The following is an 18726-nucleotide window of genomic DNA, read 5'->3' as shown; positions in this document are numbered from 1 at the left end:
TTTATTTATTTTATTTATTTATTTTTTTCCAACCGATTACGGTGTCTTTTATTTGAAAAATGTAAGAGACTCACTCGTCATTGATTCAAATCCATTTGTTGGCATCAGTGCCTGGTATATTCAACCACTACGCAATAGGTGGAGGCCAGTTTGTGTCATCTTTATTCTGTTAAGAAGCTTCCCTTCATTCATGCTCTCACTGATGAATTCAAATTAAACAAGTATCAATTTTACTCTAATTCATTTGGACCTTTTTTTTTTTTACCAGACTAACATTCTATCCTAGGTTAGCAAACAATGCCAAAAAAACGACTCAGATATAGAGAGTTGGCTAATTTCCTTTGCCATTTCATTTGCATAGGTGCCTCCGGAGTTCGGACTGATATATACACCCCACCAGACGTCTGTGGGGAAGAGAAATAATACATGAGATGGAAATCCCTTTCCTTTGAACTATGACGGGACATTGATAACTGCTTCCCCTGCAACAGAAATGAAACAAGTATCAATTTACTCTTATTCATTATATATATTTTTTTTCAGGCATAATCCTAATTCATATAAAAAGAAAACTAACCAAACAACTCAATAGTTATGCTTAGATTTTATATGTAAAAAAAATACCCATTTAGAGAAAAAAGAAAGGAAAAAAAAAAAAAAAAACCATGGTACTTTTCGGGAAAAAAGAAAAAAAGACCATGATGCAAGAGAGAGACCAATCGTTATTCAAATGTTTTTATATGTACATAATTGATTCAATAGGAAACTTGAATGTGTGAAATGAAATCACAACCTATGGGAATTCAGATCCAACCCCTCCACCCCAAGAACATTGAAAAAGTACAATAAAGTAACATGTGTAATATCATTTTTAGTTTTTCTCAACATGTTTCTTCTCTACAGCCACTGCCATTGATGATCCTCAAGGCACACAATGTAATATCATGTGTGCCCTCAAGGGTTGAACAAAAGTACAATCATGTGGAAGCAAAGCAACGTACTCTGTTTGGTAAGCAAGAAAATGAAGGAAAGCATAAAAAATAAAAATAAAAATAAAAATAAAAAAAACCAATGGGTCAGTGGCCTAGCAGAATCAGCCTCATACTTCCCAAAGGGAGGTCAGGGGTTCAAGTCTCAGAAGAGACGTGTGTGTGAGTACCAACTAGGAAAAAAATAAAAAAGGAAAGCAAAAAAAATCCCCAAAATTTGAACCTTATAAAAAGTTAAAGACCAATCAATAAAAGTCTGGATTCCTTTTTCCACAGCTCAGTATGCATTTCTTCTAATTTTTCTCAATTTTTTGCAAGATCTCAAAACCCTAATTTCTCCATACTTCTCTCTCATCTCTCATTCTCAACTGAACCAAGGTATCTCATTCTTCTCAATTTTTTGCAAGATTTCAAAACCCTAGTTTCTCCCTTTTCTCTTTCCACAATATATTATTCTCATCATTTTCAGAATTTCATAACCTTTGGTTTCTTGCTGGCATGGTTAGAGAGAGAGGGGAGAGAGGACCAAGTTTGGGGACGTGGGTAGGAGGAAAGGGAGCCTGATCTGGAATGTTAAGGCAGTGTTTGCCTTGGCATTGTTTCCTTTTTGTTTTCTTAACTGAAACACCAACGTTTTAGACTGATCTACATCTCCTTTTTTTTTCGTTGACGTGGTCGAATTTTGGCCACTGAATTTAGCAGCGGATAGAAGCGAACTGAAGTTAGGAACGTAAAGGATCCTGGTCCCTAAAAAAACATGTTAAAAAGCTCACCTCACAGATGATGAACAAGAAGAAAATGACATCATAAATATGATCCGAATCCTCAAAGAGAGGAATCAGTTTCCTTCCACACCCGGATGTCACTAATCATCAAATAATATCAATTGACTTACAGTGATTGCCACAATTTAAAAGTTAAAAGAAGGTTTTTAATGTTTACCATGCAATCGCTTGACAAATCGTTCAAATTCCATGAAGTTGAGTCTTTCCAGGAGAAGTGGGCTGAGCCTGAGGTAAGTAAAAGCAGAAAAATGCCTCCCATCTGGATCATTCAAAGGCTTGGCTTTATCCAATATGCTGTTGTAGCCTTCCCGGTCATGGCAGGGAAGAACATTTGCACTAGCAACCGGAATGCGAACATCCCAGGCAGCATTCAGCACCTGATAATGAAATTTAATGTTACAGTTTTCTCCTAAAGAAAAATCTGTTCTTAAAGAAATGAAAAACTAAATAAATAAATATCAAAGCTTCTCAGGAGTTCTCTCCAGTGCTTGTAATGCTTACTTGCCGGGCTAACCCCTCAGGATCCACCAGTGACTCTGAGAAGTTAAGATGCTGATGGAACATGCCTGATTCAGCACATGTGAAACTTAGGGCAGCTCCATGTTTCTTTAACATTGCCATAATTGCAGCATAACCATCACGATTGCATGGGTTGTAAAAGCCAGCTGTTAATTCAGCAGCATGACTAGCTGTCTTGTACCACCAGTGAATACCTGATAGCTGCTCAGAATTAAAATGTGGAGAAGAACTGGATCAAGCCACAACTAGTAAATATATAGAAAACAAAGTTTCCATGGAGTACAATCTAAGCATTAAACAAATGAACTTAATGCAGACAAATACCTAAAAAATTCCATTTCTGGTACTTGTGGACTAGTCAAGATGTATTAGCATTACATGTTAAATGTTGGCCAAACCAAGGCATAAATGAAAATAATATTTTCTTACAATTTTACTAAATCACGAGCCAAGTAGCAATATTTTCTATTGTTGAAGTTGTAAAAGGGCCAAGATTTAGTGTCAATTGGGAATGAGTACATGAGTTGAGCATGCCTCTAGGCAAAACCTACAGTGAGTAAAAAAGAAAATCATACCAATAGAAATGGGGCAAGAAACAAATTATATTGATCTCATAAAGTCATATCCAATAAGATAAAAGGTATATGTAAATAATAATAATAATAATAATCACTAAATATGCTAATAAATGCATGCTTAAAGGCTGGTGTTAAAATATACTCTAAACACGATCATCTTCTTAAATATAAATTCTCTCCTTTCCGAAGTCCAAGTACATGATTAACCAGCACAATCAGCAGAAATTTTAGCTTCCCACTTTAATAGTGGGTAAAAGTAGGTCTTCTCATATTGGCATGTACCACCAAAAAAAGGCGACGTAAGATAACCGCCAAGGATTATGAAATGTGACAAGAGAGATCCCAGCCATCTGGCACATGACACAGGGCAAATAATTTAAACCACCGAGCCAATAAGCAAGGGCAGCAATAACACCACAATTTGGTGAGTATCACCAAATAAAGGCAGGCAATTACAATGGTTAAAACGGCCAGAGAAGGCTGTGGTATATATGGAATCTCTTATATTATGGATCCTTAACTCTCCCAAGTGTGACCAACTCCCCGAGGTTGAGGCAGTGATGGAAGCTTCTATCTGAAATTATTCTGACATGAGTTTGGTGCATGGCTACATCACAAGGAGATACTCCATGCAATAGTTCTGCAGTCATGAGGCCCACTGGCACATGGGATGCTAGGTATTGATCTAGAACAAGGGCTCAGGTTGGCAAACAGTTAACAGATACTACATCTGTCTATTGCTCATTATTTTGCCCCAAAATTCTCCCAGCTCGACCTCCAAAATATTCCCATCTTGACAAAGTTTTTAAACACCCCTTCCTCGTCCTTTAGATCTCAGCAAGCCAGACACACAGATGTGAGGCTGAAAAGTCTCCTTGTTAATGAAAAAGCGTAGTATTTTTTTTAAGAAGGAAGAAATATATACATAAATGGTTGCATGTTTGAATAACTTTACTGGGTAGTTTATTTCAGCTGATCCTCTCTCTCATATGGTCAATACATGAGGAGACAAAGCAGATAAATTTGACTAGGGATAGAAAGGAGATTTCAAGCCCTTCCACATCTTTCATTTCCAGGGATATATATATATATATATAAATATAAGAACTGGTTTAACCTTATCCTACATGATATGATCAAGAATTATGGTCTAGACCCTACTGTCAAGACACTAAAAACTGGAGTATTTCTATAATTTGATATGGCTTATACAATCAACAATGCTACACGAATTATCTAATCATTTATGACCCAGGTGGAGATGTGGAAGACAAATCTAGATAACTTATATACATATCTGGGTAACATACAAAACAATGCTATCTAACATATATATCTGGTCAAAAGGAAAAAAGATGGATGAACCTTTTGGACGTGTAGCAATAGAGAACCTCCAGTTAACATACTTAAAATATAAGCACAACTCAAAAAGCTTTCGCATCATTTACAACACTTTTGATACTAGAAAATAAATAGATAATCTTGGGTTGTAAGCTGAAATTTGGTAAGAAAATCTATCTTCAAGAAAAGAAACAAGGAAGTTTGAAAAGCTGACCCACCTTTGCAGCAATGCAAGTGTCTTCAAATGCTAACTTAGCCAGAGAAAGTACCAGATCACCATGGTCAACCAAAACCAGGGAGTACCAATTTAGAAAGAACCTGCCATAATAGCCATCATAATCACCTCCATCACAAAAAAATCCGGTTTCATGTGGCCGGGAATTGTAGGATCCTGCATTATCTGGTCCTTGTGCCCAAAAGGAGTGTCCCCGTGCTTCAGCTGCCTTCCTCAGGCTTTTCAACAAATACTGATCATAACACTACGAAAGAACGTGCCAAGTTGATGTTCAGGAAAAAAAGAAAAACAAATGCACAGTTTCACATGAAAATGACATTGACAAGTGGTTGGTGAAGCTTTCATGAGAATATACTGCATGCCTATATCAACTAGAGCAAAGCAACCTATCTAAGTCCTCATGATTAACATAAGTATTTTCAAAAGCCAATTAAAAAATTGAATTTGAAAAATCAATTCCCTCAAAACCTCAGTCCATTCAATCATAATCATTTCTACATATCTGGATTCAAAGTCATCATCAAAAGCTGGTACTTCAGTAAATGGAAAACAGGTGATGATATAAGGTGAACAGAAAAAAGTAAATCAAGAGAGAGATTGTACAGCCTAACAGATTTTGGGAAAAGTTTTTTGGCACCCTTTCAACTTCTCAATTGAATTTCATATAGACAAACAAAGAACTACAATGTGCTATTAGTTTTTATATTTCTTCTTACAATGGCTTCCACTTTTTTTTAGGTTATCATGTCCAACCTACCTCCTCAGCAGCAAAATGAAAAAGAAGGAAAAATAGAGGAAAGGATAAAAGCAAAAAGAGAAAAAGAAAACAAAAAAAAAAAAAAAACAGTGGAAAATTTGAGATGGAGAAAATTGAATTCTTACATTTGACGGCCCAGAAATTTGACCAATGCACCAATCACCATCCCTTGGAATATAGTTTTAGTGCTGTAGTAAATTACCTGGAATTCTCCAAGGCCTGGATATCTCCAACCATGCTTTACAGGATTAGATGGGTATCTTAGCTCCCCACAGGGACCTAATCCAATTTCAACCATAGAGATGATACCATCCTCAAATAACTCGTCAAATTCCACCCGAAAGCTTCTCATGTAGTCAAAATAAACCTACATCAGTTTTTCACAATATAAAAACACTACCTCTAAATCAAGTAAGCTCTATAAGGTCTAGTCAAAATTAATATTTGCATGGCACAAGGAAGAAACTAAAAAGACAACTTTAAACAGAAACCAAGCCTACTCATCTGGCATATAAAACCGACTTATTTGAATTGCTTTTCAGGAAAAACATGAACATTATGAATCAGAGCAGCTCAGGACACAACTTAATTGTAGATTTGCCTGTGCCAAATAATAATAATAATATAAAACAATAAATTCTATGCTCATTTAAAAAAATGCAATAAATTAAATATTTTATAAAAGGAATTAGGTTTTGGCAGTTTTATTTATTAATTAATGTTTTTTTTTTTACTCTTTCGTAATCAGTCCAAAAAGTGGTTCTACAATAATCGTTGAAAAAAAAAAAAAACAAAGAAATAGAAATGTTAATTTTTTATAGGTTGGCAGTTGCTTAATCCTAACTTTCAAGAAAATGGCAAGAGAACATGAAAAATTATGTGGGCACAGGGTGACAAAAAATTCTCTGTCAGTCACATACAAAAACACATGAATTAAGGTTGAACATAATACCTCTACAGCAGTCCGGCCCCTTAGAAGACGTTCCTTGTCAATTCCCCATGAGAGACATTCAGGGTTACGCCTTCCCTCTCTATCTGTGAAAAATATGTCGGGATTACTTCGACCAATTTCTGCCACCCAATGCGGCAGCGGAATACAAACATCATCGCCGATGTTGCCTCCACATTCATGGAAGGACATTGCAATCTGTGCCAAGTTCAATTCAGAAACTCGTGCAGCATAGATTTTTGGAAGGGTTTACATCCAGAACAAACAATTCAATGAAAAATCAGTTGCTTTTTGCATATTGATTTTAAGCAACAGGTTAAATTCATTGTATTAACATTTCTAAAAATTAATTTAGTATTTGACACACCTCATCTTAACAATAATGAAAAAAGGTAGTTAATCGTCACTGTGGATTTATTATTGTAACATAAAAAAATAAAAATAAGAATGTCTACGAGAGCAATATTGCCCCACTGTCTATGGCTACAGCAAATCAGGACTCCAACCCACTAAACCCATCCCTCCCTTCCCCTTCAAAGTTTCAAACCTGGGCTGCCTCTACCTTACCATGCCAAAATTGAAGCTCACTGAACCACAAATCCTGCTCATACTCATATGTTCTCCAAAACAATATAAGGATGGCTGCTAAACAATTGATCTTAATCAGAGACATGATTTACATTCTCATCCATGCTATTTGCTACAACTCACAAAAAATTCTCAATTCATTAGTGTCAGAAAGAACTTGCAATTGAGATCCAATTCCTTAGTTTCCATATCAATAAGATTAAGAACCTCAGAAGCTAATCACGGCATCATATCAATGGAAATATGTTGACAAATGGTTTTGAGCTCCACAAGCATGAACCCCAATCCATCTTTCGAGGAAGTGAAGATTGGGGAACCACGCACTGCCATAACCACATCCCCCCTTCCCCCCCTCTTCCTCTCTCTCTCTCTCCAGAAAATATAAAATATTTAAGAGCAGTAACATTAGATGTTAGCACAAGAATGGTGACATATATTTGTATAAAACTCACTTGTAACTTGAGCTTAAGCTCACGCACAATCTGAAACAACCTCTTGTAGCCACTCCAGTTATATTCCTGTGGAGCATGTGCTTCTACTATACCCCACCAGCAATCAACCATAACACCATCAGCATTGATCGATTTCAAGACCCTTAGGTGCTTTAGTAGACCATCTGGATCAACAAGCTCACACTTCATATTTATGACACCCAGCTGTCACCGACAAAGTGTAACATATTAAAGTCACCAATTTACTCCAAAAGTGAGCATCGTGATTAACAAGAAGAATAGACCTGAAATACCTACACTCCCTTTGTCACAAAATTCTTGTCCCTTTTTCTATTTTTGGCTGTCCAAAATTCTTGTCCCATTTGAAAAGTTAAATTAAAAAGATTATGTGTATTTTCCAAAATATCATTCACTTTCGAAACTTTTTCCCAGCTAACAATATGAACTTTTAAACTTCAAATGGGTAGTTTTGGAATCTCAAAAGAGACAATGCATTAAATGCATGTTCCCTTAAAGAGTTTTAATTTTTTTTATATCCCCGGAAATTGATCCCTCAAGGAGTTGGACTCCTAAAAAGTGACAAAAATTTTGGGGCGGAGGGAGTAACACTAACATAGTGTAAAATTATCCATTTATAAAACTAACTAGGAAAGAAAGACGAAAATTACAACTTAGTCAGGCCTACTTTTTAACAGTAAGGACCCATAACTCCTAAGAAATTTCATTAAGAAAATTAAAGTTCTACTTTTTGTAAATATTTCAATTTAAGTTCAGAACTCCAACAATGATTTTTTATTTTTTTAGTTTTGCCCTTTCTTATTGAAATACCTTTAATGTCCCTTTTTTTATTTTATTTTTTAAATAAAAAAAGTAACATTTAACAAAATTTCATACTATCTTGGTGCACATTTTTACTACAATATTCTAACATTTACATAAATTTACCTTTAATTACCAAGGATTGTAGCCTAGTGGTATCTCCTCTACCTCACCAATGTGGAGGTGAAGGTTCATGTCCTCATAGAGGCAAATGGGTGTGTGAGTTTCTTGCCAAGGGAATAAAATACCTTTAATTTTGAATTTTTTTCTTTTTAGAAATATCTTGAGTAGAAATGGTTGAATATTTTTTGAAAAAATCTTTGATTTTTCATTAATACCATGAAAAATAAATTTGAGATACTTTTTTGAAATGTTATATTCATGACAAATGGTGTAATTCAAATAGTTTGTTAAACATTTAAGAATATTGCTAAGTTTGGTGGCAAATAAAATTATGTGCCTTTTCATTACTATTTGTATTAATTAGCAAAAAGTAGAGGTATTGAGTTTAATTAGAATTTTAATAAGAGGTCACTAAGAAAGGGCAAAACTGAAAAAAATTATGTAGCTGGAGATATATACAAAAAGTAGGACTTTATTGTCTTAACAAAATTACTAAGGACTTATTGGTCCTTACAATTAAATAGTAAGATTAGCTAGTAATTTTTCCAAGAAAGTACTAAAGAATGATGCATGCCCACAGAGACATTGGTTCACATACAACAGAAATCGATAAGGGAGAATAAATGGAAAAAGCTCCTGCAATTATATCTATAATGAAATGTAGAAATGCATAAAGACAGAGTACTAGTAAAACTGAAAAACTCACTGGTAGCATTACATAAACTGGAACATATGGGGTGCCGACAAAATTGTGCTCCTGCAACTTTGTGGTTATGTCCACTACCTAGCAAAAAGGTTCAGAAACATATATGGTTTGGAACAAATTTAAAAAGCATTCAAAGTGCACAAGAAAACATGGTTAAAGGTTAAATAAAGAAAGTCATATCACATTTACTGAAAAAAAAAAGAACAGAAAGTCTTATCAGAATAATTTGCTCCTTATGATATATTGGTCTGACCCTGACCTATCATTATGAATTTAAGAAATTATGCATCAAGAAATGTACCATTTGAAAATATTATATGCAGGGTTACAGTGTAAGGTCTCCAAAAACCATGGGAAGTTTATGAGATTAGTATATATTTGGTCTGACCCTGACCTATCATTATGAATTTAAGAAATTATGCATCAAGAAATGTACCATTTGAAAATAATATATGCAGGGTTACAGTGTAAGGTCTCCAAAAACCATGGGAAGTTTATGAGATTAGGATATATTTTGCTATCCTCCAATAGACGATGTGGATGGAATAAAATTGATAACAGAAATTGTATCTTGTTGTTCCCATGTTGAGTGCAAATTAAAATTTTAAAAGGTTTATATTTCAGCTTCTGAAATATTATGGAGCTAATGATACCTGCTTGCTATCAACAGTACCCATGGAGCCCCCAACAAGAGGATGATTCTCTGTTCCTTCTCCTTCATCTCCCACCATAACTGAAGCCTGAGACCGAGCACTTGAGGATACATCATAAGGGGATGAAGTGGGCACAATGACACCTTTCATGCAACCTGCATTGTAATCCACCGAACTCTGATAGCCAGAAGCAGTCCCTCTCAGGGAGGCAGGTGCGGTTTGTTGCAGTGGCATATGCGAAGATGATGAAGTCACCACCGCAGTAGACATGCCACCAGTAGGTCTTGCACCCTGTAGTAGTGGAACACAAAAACATTAAAAATCCCTATTTGAACTTTCCTGGGATTTACTGGAGAATTTGGTGCATCATGCACATGAGATGCATGTGATCAAGAATCATGCCCAGAGAAACTGGGAAGGAGTGGAGAGGGAGAAAGGGATAATAGGGATGCACCCATCTTCTATACAATTTCACCCCTTGACTTTCCTTTATTTCATACTTCTTGTCATTTTAAGTGGTATAAAAAAATTAGATATTTATCCAGTAGAGACCAAACAAGAAACCATCAGGGCCTAGATTACTATAACATCACACATATTTAGCAACAACAATCACAGAGAATGCAATTCTCAGGCCAGCATGTGTACAAAAAGGATGGTAGTTTCAAGCCCACACAAGTGTATGAGAGAGAGAGAGAGCACTGTAACTAAGATTATTCCTGTTACCATGCAGACTATGCAGTGTGACAACAGGAAAAAGACCCTTCCCAGCTTCCACATTATGCCGAGCAGACAATTCCCTTATACACAGCTAATAACTGGGACACCAACAGCCTGTCTGAGGATCTAGGTAGGCACAGGTAGACAAACAATAACCAGGGATTCATTTGATCACTAAAGCCAAAGTATTGAGACGTAGCCCAGATATTAAGATGGTGGAAGATTGGGTCACTGGAATCTGGATCAAACATTTGGTCAATTGGTCAGACCAAAATAACATAAATATATTTATGTAAATTACCAAAAAATTTGAGAATTAAGAGGTTGGTATGATTCCATTATTAATATGGTTATTGACATAAAAAATTGACTGCAGTTTTAAAAAGATAAGTTTATACATGCAAATGGGTGTAATAAGAATATTATATATATATATGGATGTCATACATGCACACAGACTTTTTATTTTTATTTTATTTGAAATTACTACTGGTCTAGCTGTGAATAAAGATAAATCTGAAGTTTATCTTACTAGAACAGTTAGAAGAAGGAATTCCATTATCAGGACTTTGGGCTGTAAGGTAGGAAATTTACCTTTTACTTATTTAGGACTACCTATATCTGATAAAATGTTGAGGAGAGGTGATTGTTTGAGCTTGGTGGACAAAATTATTGCAATTACTTCTAGATGGAATGGTTTACAGCTGTCTATGGCAGGTAGAGTGGAACTCAGCAGAGCTGTTATAATTCCAATGGTTCAGTACTGGACAGCAGTTTATGCTCTCCCTTTTGCTGTTTCTAGCTGCATTGAAAGGAGAATGAGGAAATTTGTGTGGGGTCATGTTGATAATAGGAAAAAAATGCATGGCTTGAGATGGAAGAAGATTAGTGCCCCTAAAGAGGAAGGGGGTTTGGGGCTGCAAAGAATATAAGATATTAATACTGCTGGGAAAATTTGTCTGGCTTGGGATTTTCTGTTGTCCAAGGACAGGCTTTGGGTAGCATGGTTTAGACAATGCTATTTGAGAAAGGCTTCTTATTGGAATGTGGTTCCTAAAGTTGCTTCTTCTGCTGTATGGAGGAGTATTATTGATGTTAGAGATATTATTAAGACCAATTGCAGATATATTATAGGTACTGGACAGAATATTAAAGTGTTTACGGATCCATGGTGTGAAGGCAAGTTCATAAGAGAAATTTATAACCATAGGATTCTGGGGTATTTGAGTCGTGACAAGAAGATTTGTATGAGTGATTTTATCACACATGGACAATGGGATGAAGGAGAGTTGAGCAATACTACACAGGACATGCTGCTGCTGTTTAAAAACCAGAAGATAACTGGTGGAGAAGATCAGTTGAAATGGACGAAACCTTTTTGTTTTAAAGAAGCATGGGATGCTGCTAGAGTGAATTTGGAGGATGTGGATTGGGCTGTAACATGCTGGAGTGGAGGGAGACCAAGGTGGTCAGTACATTCAGTTCTGGTTATGCAGAAAGCAATTATAACTCAGAATTTTCTGCAGAAAAGAGGATTTGAAATGGCAACAAGATGTTATCTATGCTACAGAGAGGTAGAAACTTTGGATCACTTTGTTCTCTAACTGTGATTATACTCGGAAAGTATGGAATGATTTGTCTGAGACCTGTGAATGGAATTTACAGAGGGGTCTAAGTATTCAAGATTTGGCAAAACAGTTTGTTCAGAATGTGCAAAGAAGAGAAATCAAGAAGATGGCCAGAGTTATTTTTACTGCTACATTGTACTTTATATGGTGGGAAAGGAATAATCGATTATATGATAAGGAAATAAGAGAGGCTAAGGATGTAGCTAAAAGTATTCTATGGGAGGTTCTTGATGTGTTGGGGATGAATCTTCAGGACATTTTGTAATTTTCTATTGTTTGCTAGTATAGGTTGTTTATGTCCTTTTCAGGACTTTGTTTTGTTTTTCTTATGAGGGTATGCCCTCATATGTCTCTTTGTACTACTTTGTTTATATATACAATCCTTTCATTTAGGAAAAAAAAAATTTATTTTATTTTATGGGGAATTGAATTTTAATATAAGTTAGATATCCACTGCTGTATTACAAGTTTACAACACTAGACAAGCATTTGTAGGATCTAATTTAACCCAGTCAAGAACCAACTTGAGACTTGCTCCCTCTTCACAATTTAATGAATTAATAACTCTTTAACAATGTGGACTTTAGTTTAGTACCACCAGCTATTAGCTTGAGTTGAAATTCCTTCTTCTACCAATGGGAGGATGAAGGGTTCAATTCTCAAATGGGACGCGATTGTATGTGTTCTACTTATACAAGAAAAACAAAAAGAAGTGAGTGGTGAACTGGCCTGTTGCATACTTACATTAACTCAATCCTCTTAGAATCAAACTCCAATGGTTCTAAAAATTTTAAGTTTTTTATTTAAAACTAAGCATGTGATATTTTCTACAACCCACCGAGGTTGCACAGATACCTAAAAACCCGGCCAAGTCGGACAAATTTTTACAAGTTGTCTTCTAATCAGATCCACATAAAAAACGTCAGAGGTCCAGGTTGCAAGGAGTCCAACTATCCATGTAGGCCTTATTTTGGTAACACTAAGGTTCAAAATATCCCCAGGTAGGCCATGATGCACTAATATTCAACCTTCAGAGGAGGACATCATCACTTACACATCTGATTATATGAGAAAATCAACCTGTCCTTCCATGATTCCATCCTCTTCTTCCTTTTTCATAAAGTACACCAGTTCACGTTTAACTTTTCCTATGTAGAGTTTCACGGTCAAAGAAAGCACTCATAACTTTAAGATTAATTATAAGATTAAGATAAAGAACTGTTTTTGACACTTGGGCACCACATAAGCATATCCGAAATGCCTAACTACACTGGTTTTCAGTTTGTTTTAATCTATTGACTATGCTCATGATCACATCTCAAAAAAATAAAAAAGATAAAAAATAAAAAATTGTCTGTGCTACCAAATAAGAAGATACACACGTATACACCAGAGATTTAATATACAGAAACATAACCAAAATTTTGTACAATTTATTGACATATCATAGAAAACCAAAGACTTAATGTATGCAACTAAAATCACCAAGATTTCTTACAATCTGTTAAAATGACATAGAAAATAAAACTTTTCCCTTTAAAGATGCATACCTGTGATCCAGAAGGAAAGGTCGTTCCATCAGGAAGAACAACCCAACCAGCTTCCCTTGCCAAGGCCGCAATCACATCATTAATATCAGCTCTAACCCTAAGATTATAGTTTCCATGCCTTCGAAGCCCTGCCAAGATCTTTGCAGTGATTGCCCTCCGCTGCCGCTCTCGTATCTTTGTTCTCTCCTTTTCTTCTAATGGTCTACACCTTCGAGCCACTCCTGGGGACACTGATTGCCCTTGAAATTGCTGTTGATGTTGAAACCAATTATTATTACCAATTGCTGCAATTTCTATATCAACACCTACCATTGCCCGTGTTGCATTATGCTTTTCTTCTTCTTCATCATCATCATCACCGTCATCTTCTTCTTTCACATCCATCTCCATTTCTTCTTCGTCTTCTTCACTCGTTCCAAATTTCTGCATCTCCATTCACCAAATTTAATTCCTTTTACCCTTCTCTTTTGATAGTTTTGCACTCTTATAACCCTATATTATTGATGATTCTGGCTTAATTAGTGAACCACTTGAATATTTCCAAGCATGAGGCAACATGATCAGCAAATTCTGTACCAGCTAGCTCTAGAGTTCTCTGGAAACAATATGAACTTCAAATGAATCATATCTCAAATGAAACAAACCAATAATCGCAAGAAAATATCCCTTAAAGAAACACATAAATACCACAACATTTGTTCTGCATTTCAAAAGTACATTCTTGCTTTGAAAAACAAAATTGGCAATTTAATTTCATGCTCCTGAAAACAAAGAAAAACTCACTGGAATCCATCCAAACAGTACCATAACTAATTTAAGCTTACATCAATTACCAATTACCTCATTGATCAGCTAAAACACTAATTGACAATCTTTTGGCATGGTTCTAAATCCAATTTTTATTTTTTTTTACCAACAAATAGAATGTTTCTTGGCAAGTACAATAAATATACACGTGTGAGAACGGAGAGTTTTGGTAAAATAATGAGACTGTTTCAAAACTTAACACTAATAATCGATTGTTTGCATAGTTCCTAGTCAAAATCTTGAGTTTTCACCCAAAAGTTATAACTTTAAAAGAGTCGCATCTCACATTAATCCAACCAATAATGTCTTAAATATGAAAAAGAAAAAGATGCTTAATTTTGTAAAAACTTGAGCTTTTTCTTTCGAATTTACCTTGTGTTGTCAGCTCAAATGAGGCATATGGATCTCGAGCTTTTTACAAATCTGAGCAGCTAAAGCTTACAATCATTGTTTCCTCCAAAGTTTCCACGTTCTTTCTTCAAACGTAGCTTTCTATTCACATATATATAGAAGCAAATATATATATATATCAGTTTCTACAGTACAATTTCACGTCCTTTCAAATCTGGATAAGAAGCTTTGGACAACAGCTCTAGCTTTTCCACTCCGAAACCTGAATCTAAAGTCAATCCTTGCCGCAAAAGAGCAGATCTATCTACAGGACGCCGAACTGCAAGATTACATTTTCCGGCGGGGCGGCGGGAACGGATGTAACGGAAGAAGACCTTAGAAAACCGAAGGAAGAGGTGGCCGGAGCTCCGGCGAGAGTGGAGTAGATGGGGACAGAGGTACGGTGAGTCTGGGATTTTCCGGCTAAGCTCCGGCTGTGTGTGTGTCAGAGAGAGAGCATTTCTCACGCGTGTGGGACGGAGCAAGCGTGCCTCGGTTTATGGTTTGGCACGGATGAGGCGTGTACGGACTTTGCGAGTCACGCGAGAAGCACGTGCCGGTGTGAGGCGCTGATCGCGCGGGGACACAAGATTTGGGCTTTGTTGTTGCATGGCCACAATCATGTGAGTTGAGAAGTGGTGACCAAGACGCATGCTTCGCGTTTAAGTGTGATTTGGTACCTCTTTTTAATTAGTATTTTGTTCTAAAATTTTGTTTTCCTTTTGTTTAAATAAAGTTATAAATTTATTTTTTTCAAATGACAAAAAAAAAAATTAATAAAGGAAAATTATGCAAAATTCATCTTCTATCAAGTCAATTATACGATACCTCCTCTTGTTAAATTTAATAAATAACTTTTATCATACATTTTTAACCGATATTAAAATCATTTCCTTTTGTTTAAATGAAGTTAGAAATTTAGTTTTTTTAAATGACGAAAAATTTAATAAAGAAAATTTATGTAAAATTTATCTTAAAGTTCAATTATTTTGATTATATATCCTTAACCATGTCAAATATAAAGTCACTTGGAAATAAAGGATAGGGATACATATCCCCTCTTGTTAATTTAATAGATAACTAAAATCAAGCAATCAGATCACCCGATTTTAGCATTAAAATGATCATTTTCTCAAAAAGAAAAAAAAAAAAAGAAAAAAAAAAAGAAAGAAAGATAAAAGATGAAGTAAAAGATTAGTCTCAATGCTTCGAATTCATTCAAAAGCAACTCCCATGATGTTTTAGCTTTCTTTATTTTAAGAAATTTGAATTCATTTATCTTAAATTACGTGCCTATAGTTTCGGATTTTGATTTGAAGTGTTTTGGAAATTTTGGGTGAAGGCAAAGTTCGAATTTTGGAGGCGCCATAGAAAGATTATTCGCTCTCCTTTGCCTCTCCTTTCGTCCTATGGAGCCGATTTTGCGAGGGAGACATTTTGGTTTCGGTGGGAATTAGAATTGTCATCCTAATTTGAAATAGGGGTGTTTAATTCATGTATTCTTGTAAGTCATTATGTGTTAATTTCGTGATATAACATGCTATGATTATCTTGTTGTAGTAATTTGATTGATTAAATGAAAGTACAGGTCATTGTCATGCTTTATATGGTGTTTAATTGTGAAAATAACATGACATCTATGTGGGAAATTGCTAGCATGCCTTATATGATGTATATATGCCAATTTTGTATGTTAGAATGATTATGTGGAAGCATGTTTAAAATAATGAAATTATAAATGCTTTATGATGATATTGTAAAATATGTGTATAACATGATTTGGATATAGCCTTCTTGGTTTTAAGCATGTTTGATGTTTGACAAGTTGATTTCGTGAAGTAATTTGTTGAGTGTTGTTTTGGATTGAGGCATATTTGTATAATATGGTTTTGATGTTGTTGAATGGTATAGGAATTTCACGATGCTAGCCAGGAGCTAGTCATTTTAAGTTGGAAGGCGAGCAATTATTGAGGTATTTTTAGTTCATGCATTAGGTAGGCATCGTGTGAGTGAATGGATGATGTGTAAAGGAAGAGATTCAAGTTGAGGATAGTTGTGATAGACGAAAGACAAGCGGTGGTCTTGTTTCCGAGATTTCGGTAATTAGGCCCCAAATGGTTGGATGAGCGGTAGTCTCACACCAGGAATAGCTAGCTAGTATTCTAAATGATGAACAAGGGGTAGACTTGTGCCATTTGGAGTTAGAGGCCTTTAGTGTGGATTTGTGTAGTGAGATGGATTGGTTGGGAAAATGTAATTGCGTGTAAAATGAGATCATGGGATTGGTTCGGGTGGATTCATAGCATAAGTATTGATTGCATTGTTGGTTTTTGTGGTGGACTTGTATGTGTGTGAATGTGGTTAAATTGATAATTATATATTGTTGCTAATGTCATTTATTGTTAATTCCGTTATTTTCTCCGCGATAGCATGATCCTCTTAGCTTGCTCCCCTTTTTCTATATGTGTTTATTCACGAGGATTATGCATACTCTACTGAGCAGTGGTGCTCACCCTTTTACTTAAAATATTTTTTAGGACTTGCAATAACAAAGAAGATAATAAGCGAACACTTGCTTAGACATGATTAGAAATTTATATTTTGTTGTCTCATCGATTCAAGTTCAATGTAAAGGAATTTATATAATTGTTTTAAGGATGTATTTGGTCAAGCATGATGTTTTGTTGCCATATTATTTATGTAATTATGTTTAAGGTTGTATTTTTGGCCATGGAATCATTTCAAAAATTAGAACATACCCTGTATGTTTAATTTGTATTTTGCATGCCCCACTTATCCATAATCCATACATGTGGTATATTTATTTCCATACAATGTTCCATCATTGAGAAGTTTAGATTTCAGTTTTGAGACCATATGATGTATGATTTTGGGTTAGAAATGCATAGAGGCAATTCCGGTGAGATTTTTTTTGGCTTACTCCCAAGAAGAAGTCGACTCATTTTCTAACTAAGTTGGCTCCTTCCTTATTTAAGCCGACTCAGTTCATCTGGAACTCATTTTTAGAAAAAAGCTTGCTCTCAGTCCAAAGAAGTCGACTCAGTTAGCAAAGAAGCTGGCTCAGTTGGCAAATGAGCCGATTTCTTCCCACTACCTGCCTGTTTTGAAGTCCTATTTTCAAACAACCTCATCTCACTCATTTTAACTCCAAATTAGATCAAGCAACTGAGCCAACTTATTCTCCTGCCTGTTTTGAAGTCCTATTTTCAAACGACCTCATCTCACTCATTTTAATTCCAAATTAGATCAAGTTTGAGCCTAAATTTATGGATTTTAAGTCAACTTTCCAATGATACCAGTCTCATCTACATATTCCATTTGTAAAGAGAGTTACGGCCATTTGAGTACGGAATGCTCTGGAAGTCTTTGTAACCGAAGGGGGCAAATGTGTGAAATTACAATCCTTGCGTCTAGAACCTTGCGATATGGGTTCAAATGACTACCTAAATTTATTTTGATCTTGTATGACTCACTTAGAGTCATTTCATTCATGTTCATACCTTGGACTAATCATTTTACCCTTGAGTAATTACGGGTTCGGGTAAGGACCCAGTTAGTGTTTCGGATCCCTAGGTTTGGATCGTTACATTCACCTTGAAAATGGAAGCAATTGAATGAAATTTATTGGTAAAATTACCTGTTGCAACCAAGGACGGAGCCACTTCATAGTCAGTGGGAACAATTGGATCCATCCCTGGTTGAAACTATTGTTTTTACCTTAGGCCCTCTGACTTAAGTCCTGGTTTTGAATAGGGATGGCAACGGGGGCGGGTTTGGGCAGGCGTACCTTCCCCCGCCCCCGCAACTGTTTAAAAATCTCGCCCCCATCCTCACCCAAAATCACAAAAACGAGGGAACTTTTCAATCCATTTCCGTAACCGTTTAACATTTTTACCCCCGCGGGTATCCGTCCCATCCCGTTTAAGACCATAATTTATTTATTGTTGAAATAGATTTACTCATTTTTTTTTCCCCTCATCTTCAATTCTTCACCATTGCAACTTTTCTTTTAATAAAATTCATTTGTTACTTTAATATTGTTATATAGGGTACTTAATATATAGTGAGAAATATATATATTAATGAAATAAAAGTACTTAAATAATTTACTATCTA

General features: G+C 35.5%; 1 protein-coding gene across 1 annotated transcript; it reads right to left on the bottom strand.

Moving 5' to 3' along the window:
• Positions 1-139: 139 nt before the first annotated feature.
• LOC132299010 (beta-amylase 7-like) lies at positions 140-15196 on the bottom strand. Its single transcript, XM_059795430.1, has 11 exons — positions 14572-15196; positions 13393-13987; positions 9495-9785; positions 8842-8919; positions 7194-7397; positions 6157-6351; positions 5407-5571; positions 4431-4691; positions 2276-2494; positions 1932-2151; positions 140-482 (listed from the first exon to the last, which is right to left on the bottom strand). The coding sequence occupies exons 2-11, from the start codon at positions 13825-13827 to the stop codon at positions 454-456; spliced, it is 2097 nt and encodes a 698-aa protein (XP_059651413.1). The 5' UTR covers positions 13828-13987; positions 14572-15196; the 3' UTR covers positions 140-453.
• Positions 15197-18726: the final 3530 nt, after the last annotated feature.

The sequence above is a fragment of the Cornus florida genome, unplaced genomic scaffold (genome assembly GCF_030987335.1).
Source record: "Cornus florida cultivar Cherokee Brave unplaced genomic scaffold, ASM3098733v1 CherokeeBrave_3.0.0_Hap2_Chr03, whole genome shotgun sequence".
In the NCBI taxonomy this organism is placed as follows: Eukaryota; Viridiplantae; Streptophyta; class Magnoliopsida; order Cornales; family Cornaceae; genus Cornus; species Cornus florida.
The sequence above is the reverse complement of the archived record's forward strand: the minus strand, read 5'-3'. Positions and strand labels throughout refer to the sequence as shown.

What these genes read in the sequence shown, in the direction of transcription:
- LOC132299010 (XM_059795430.1), bottom strand. Translation starts at nt 13,827, where the DNA reads ATGGAGATGCAGAAATTTGGAACGAGTGAAGAAGACGAAGAAGAAATG. An exon ending in GTACTGTTGATAGCAAGCAG is followed by an intron (nt 8,920 to 9,494) that starts GTATCATTAGCT and finishes CCTTTTTGCTAG; the next exon opens with GTAGTGGACATAACCACAAA. An exon ending in GGGGCCGGACTGCTGTAGAG is followed by an intron (nt 5,572 to 6,156) that starts GTATTATGTTCA and finishes AAACTGATGTAG; the next exon opens with GTTTATTTTGACTACATGAG.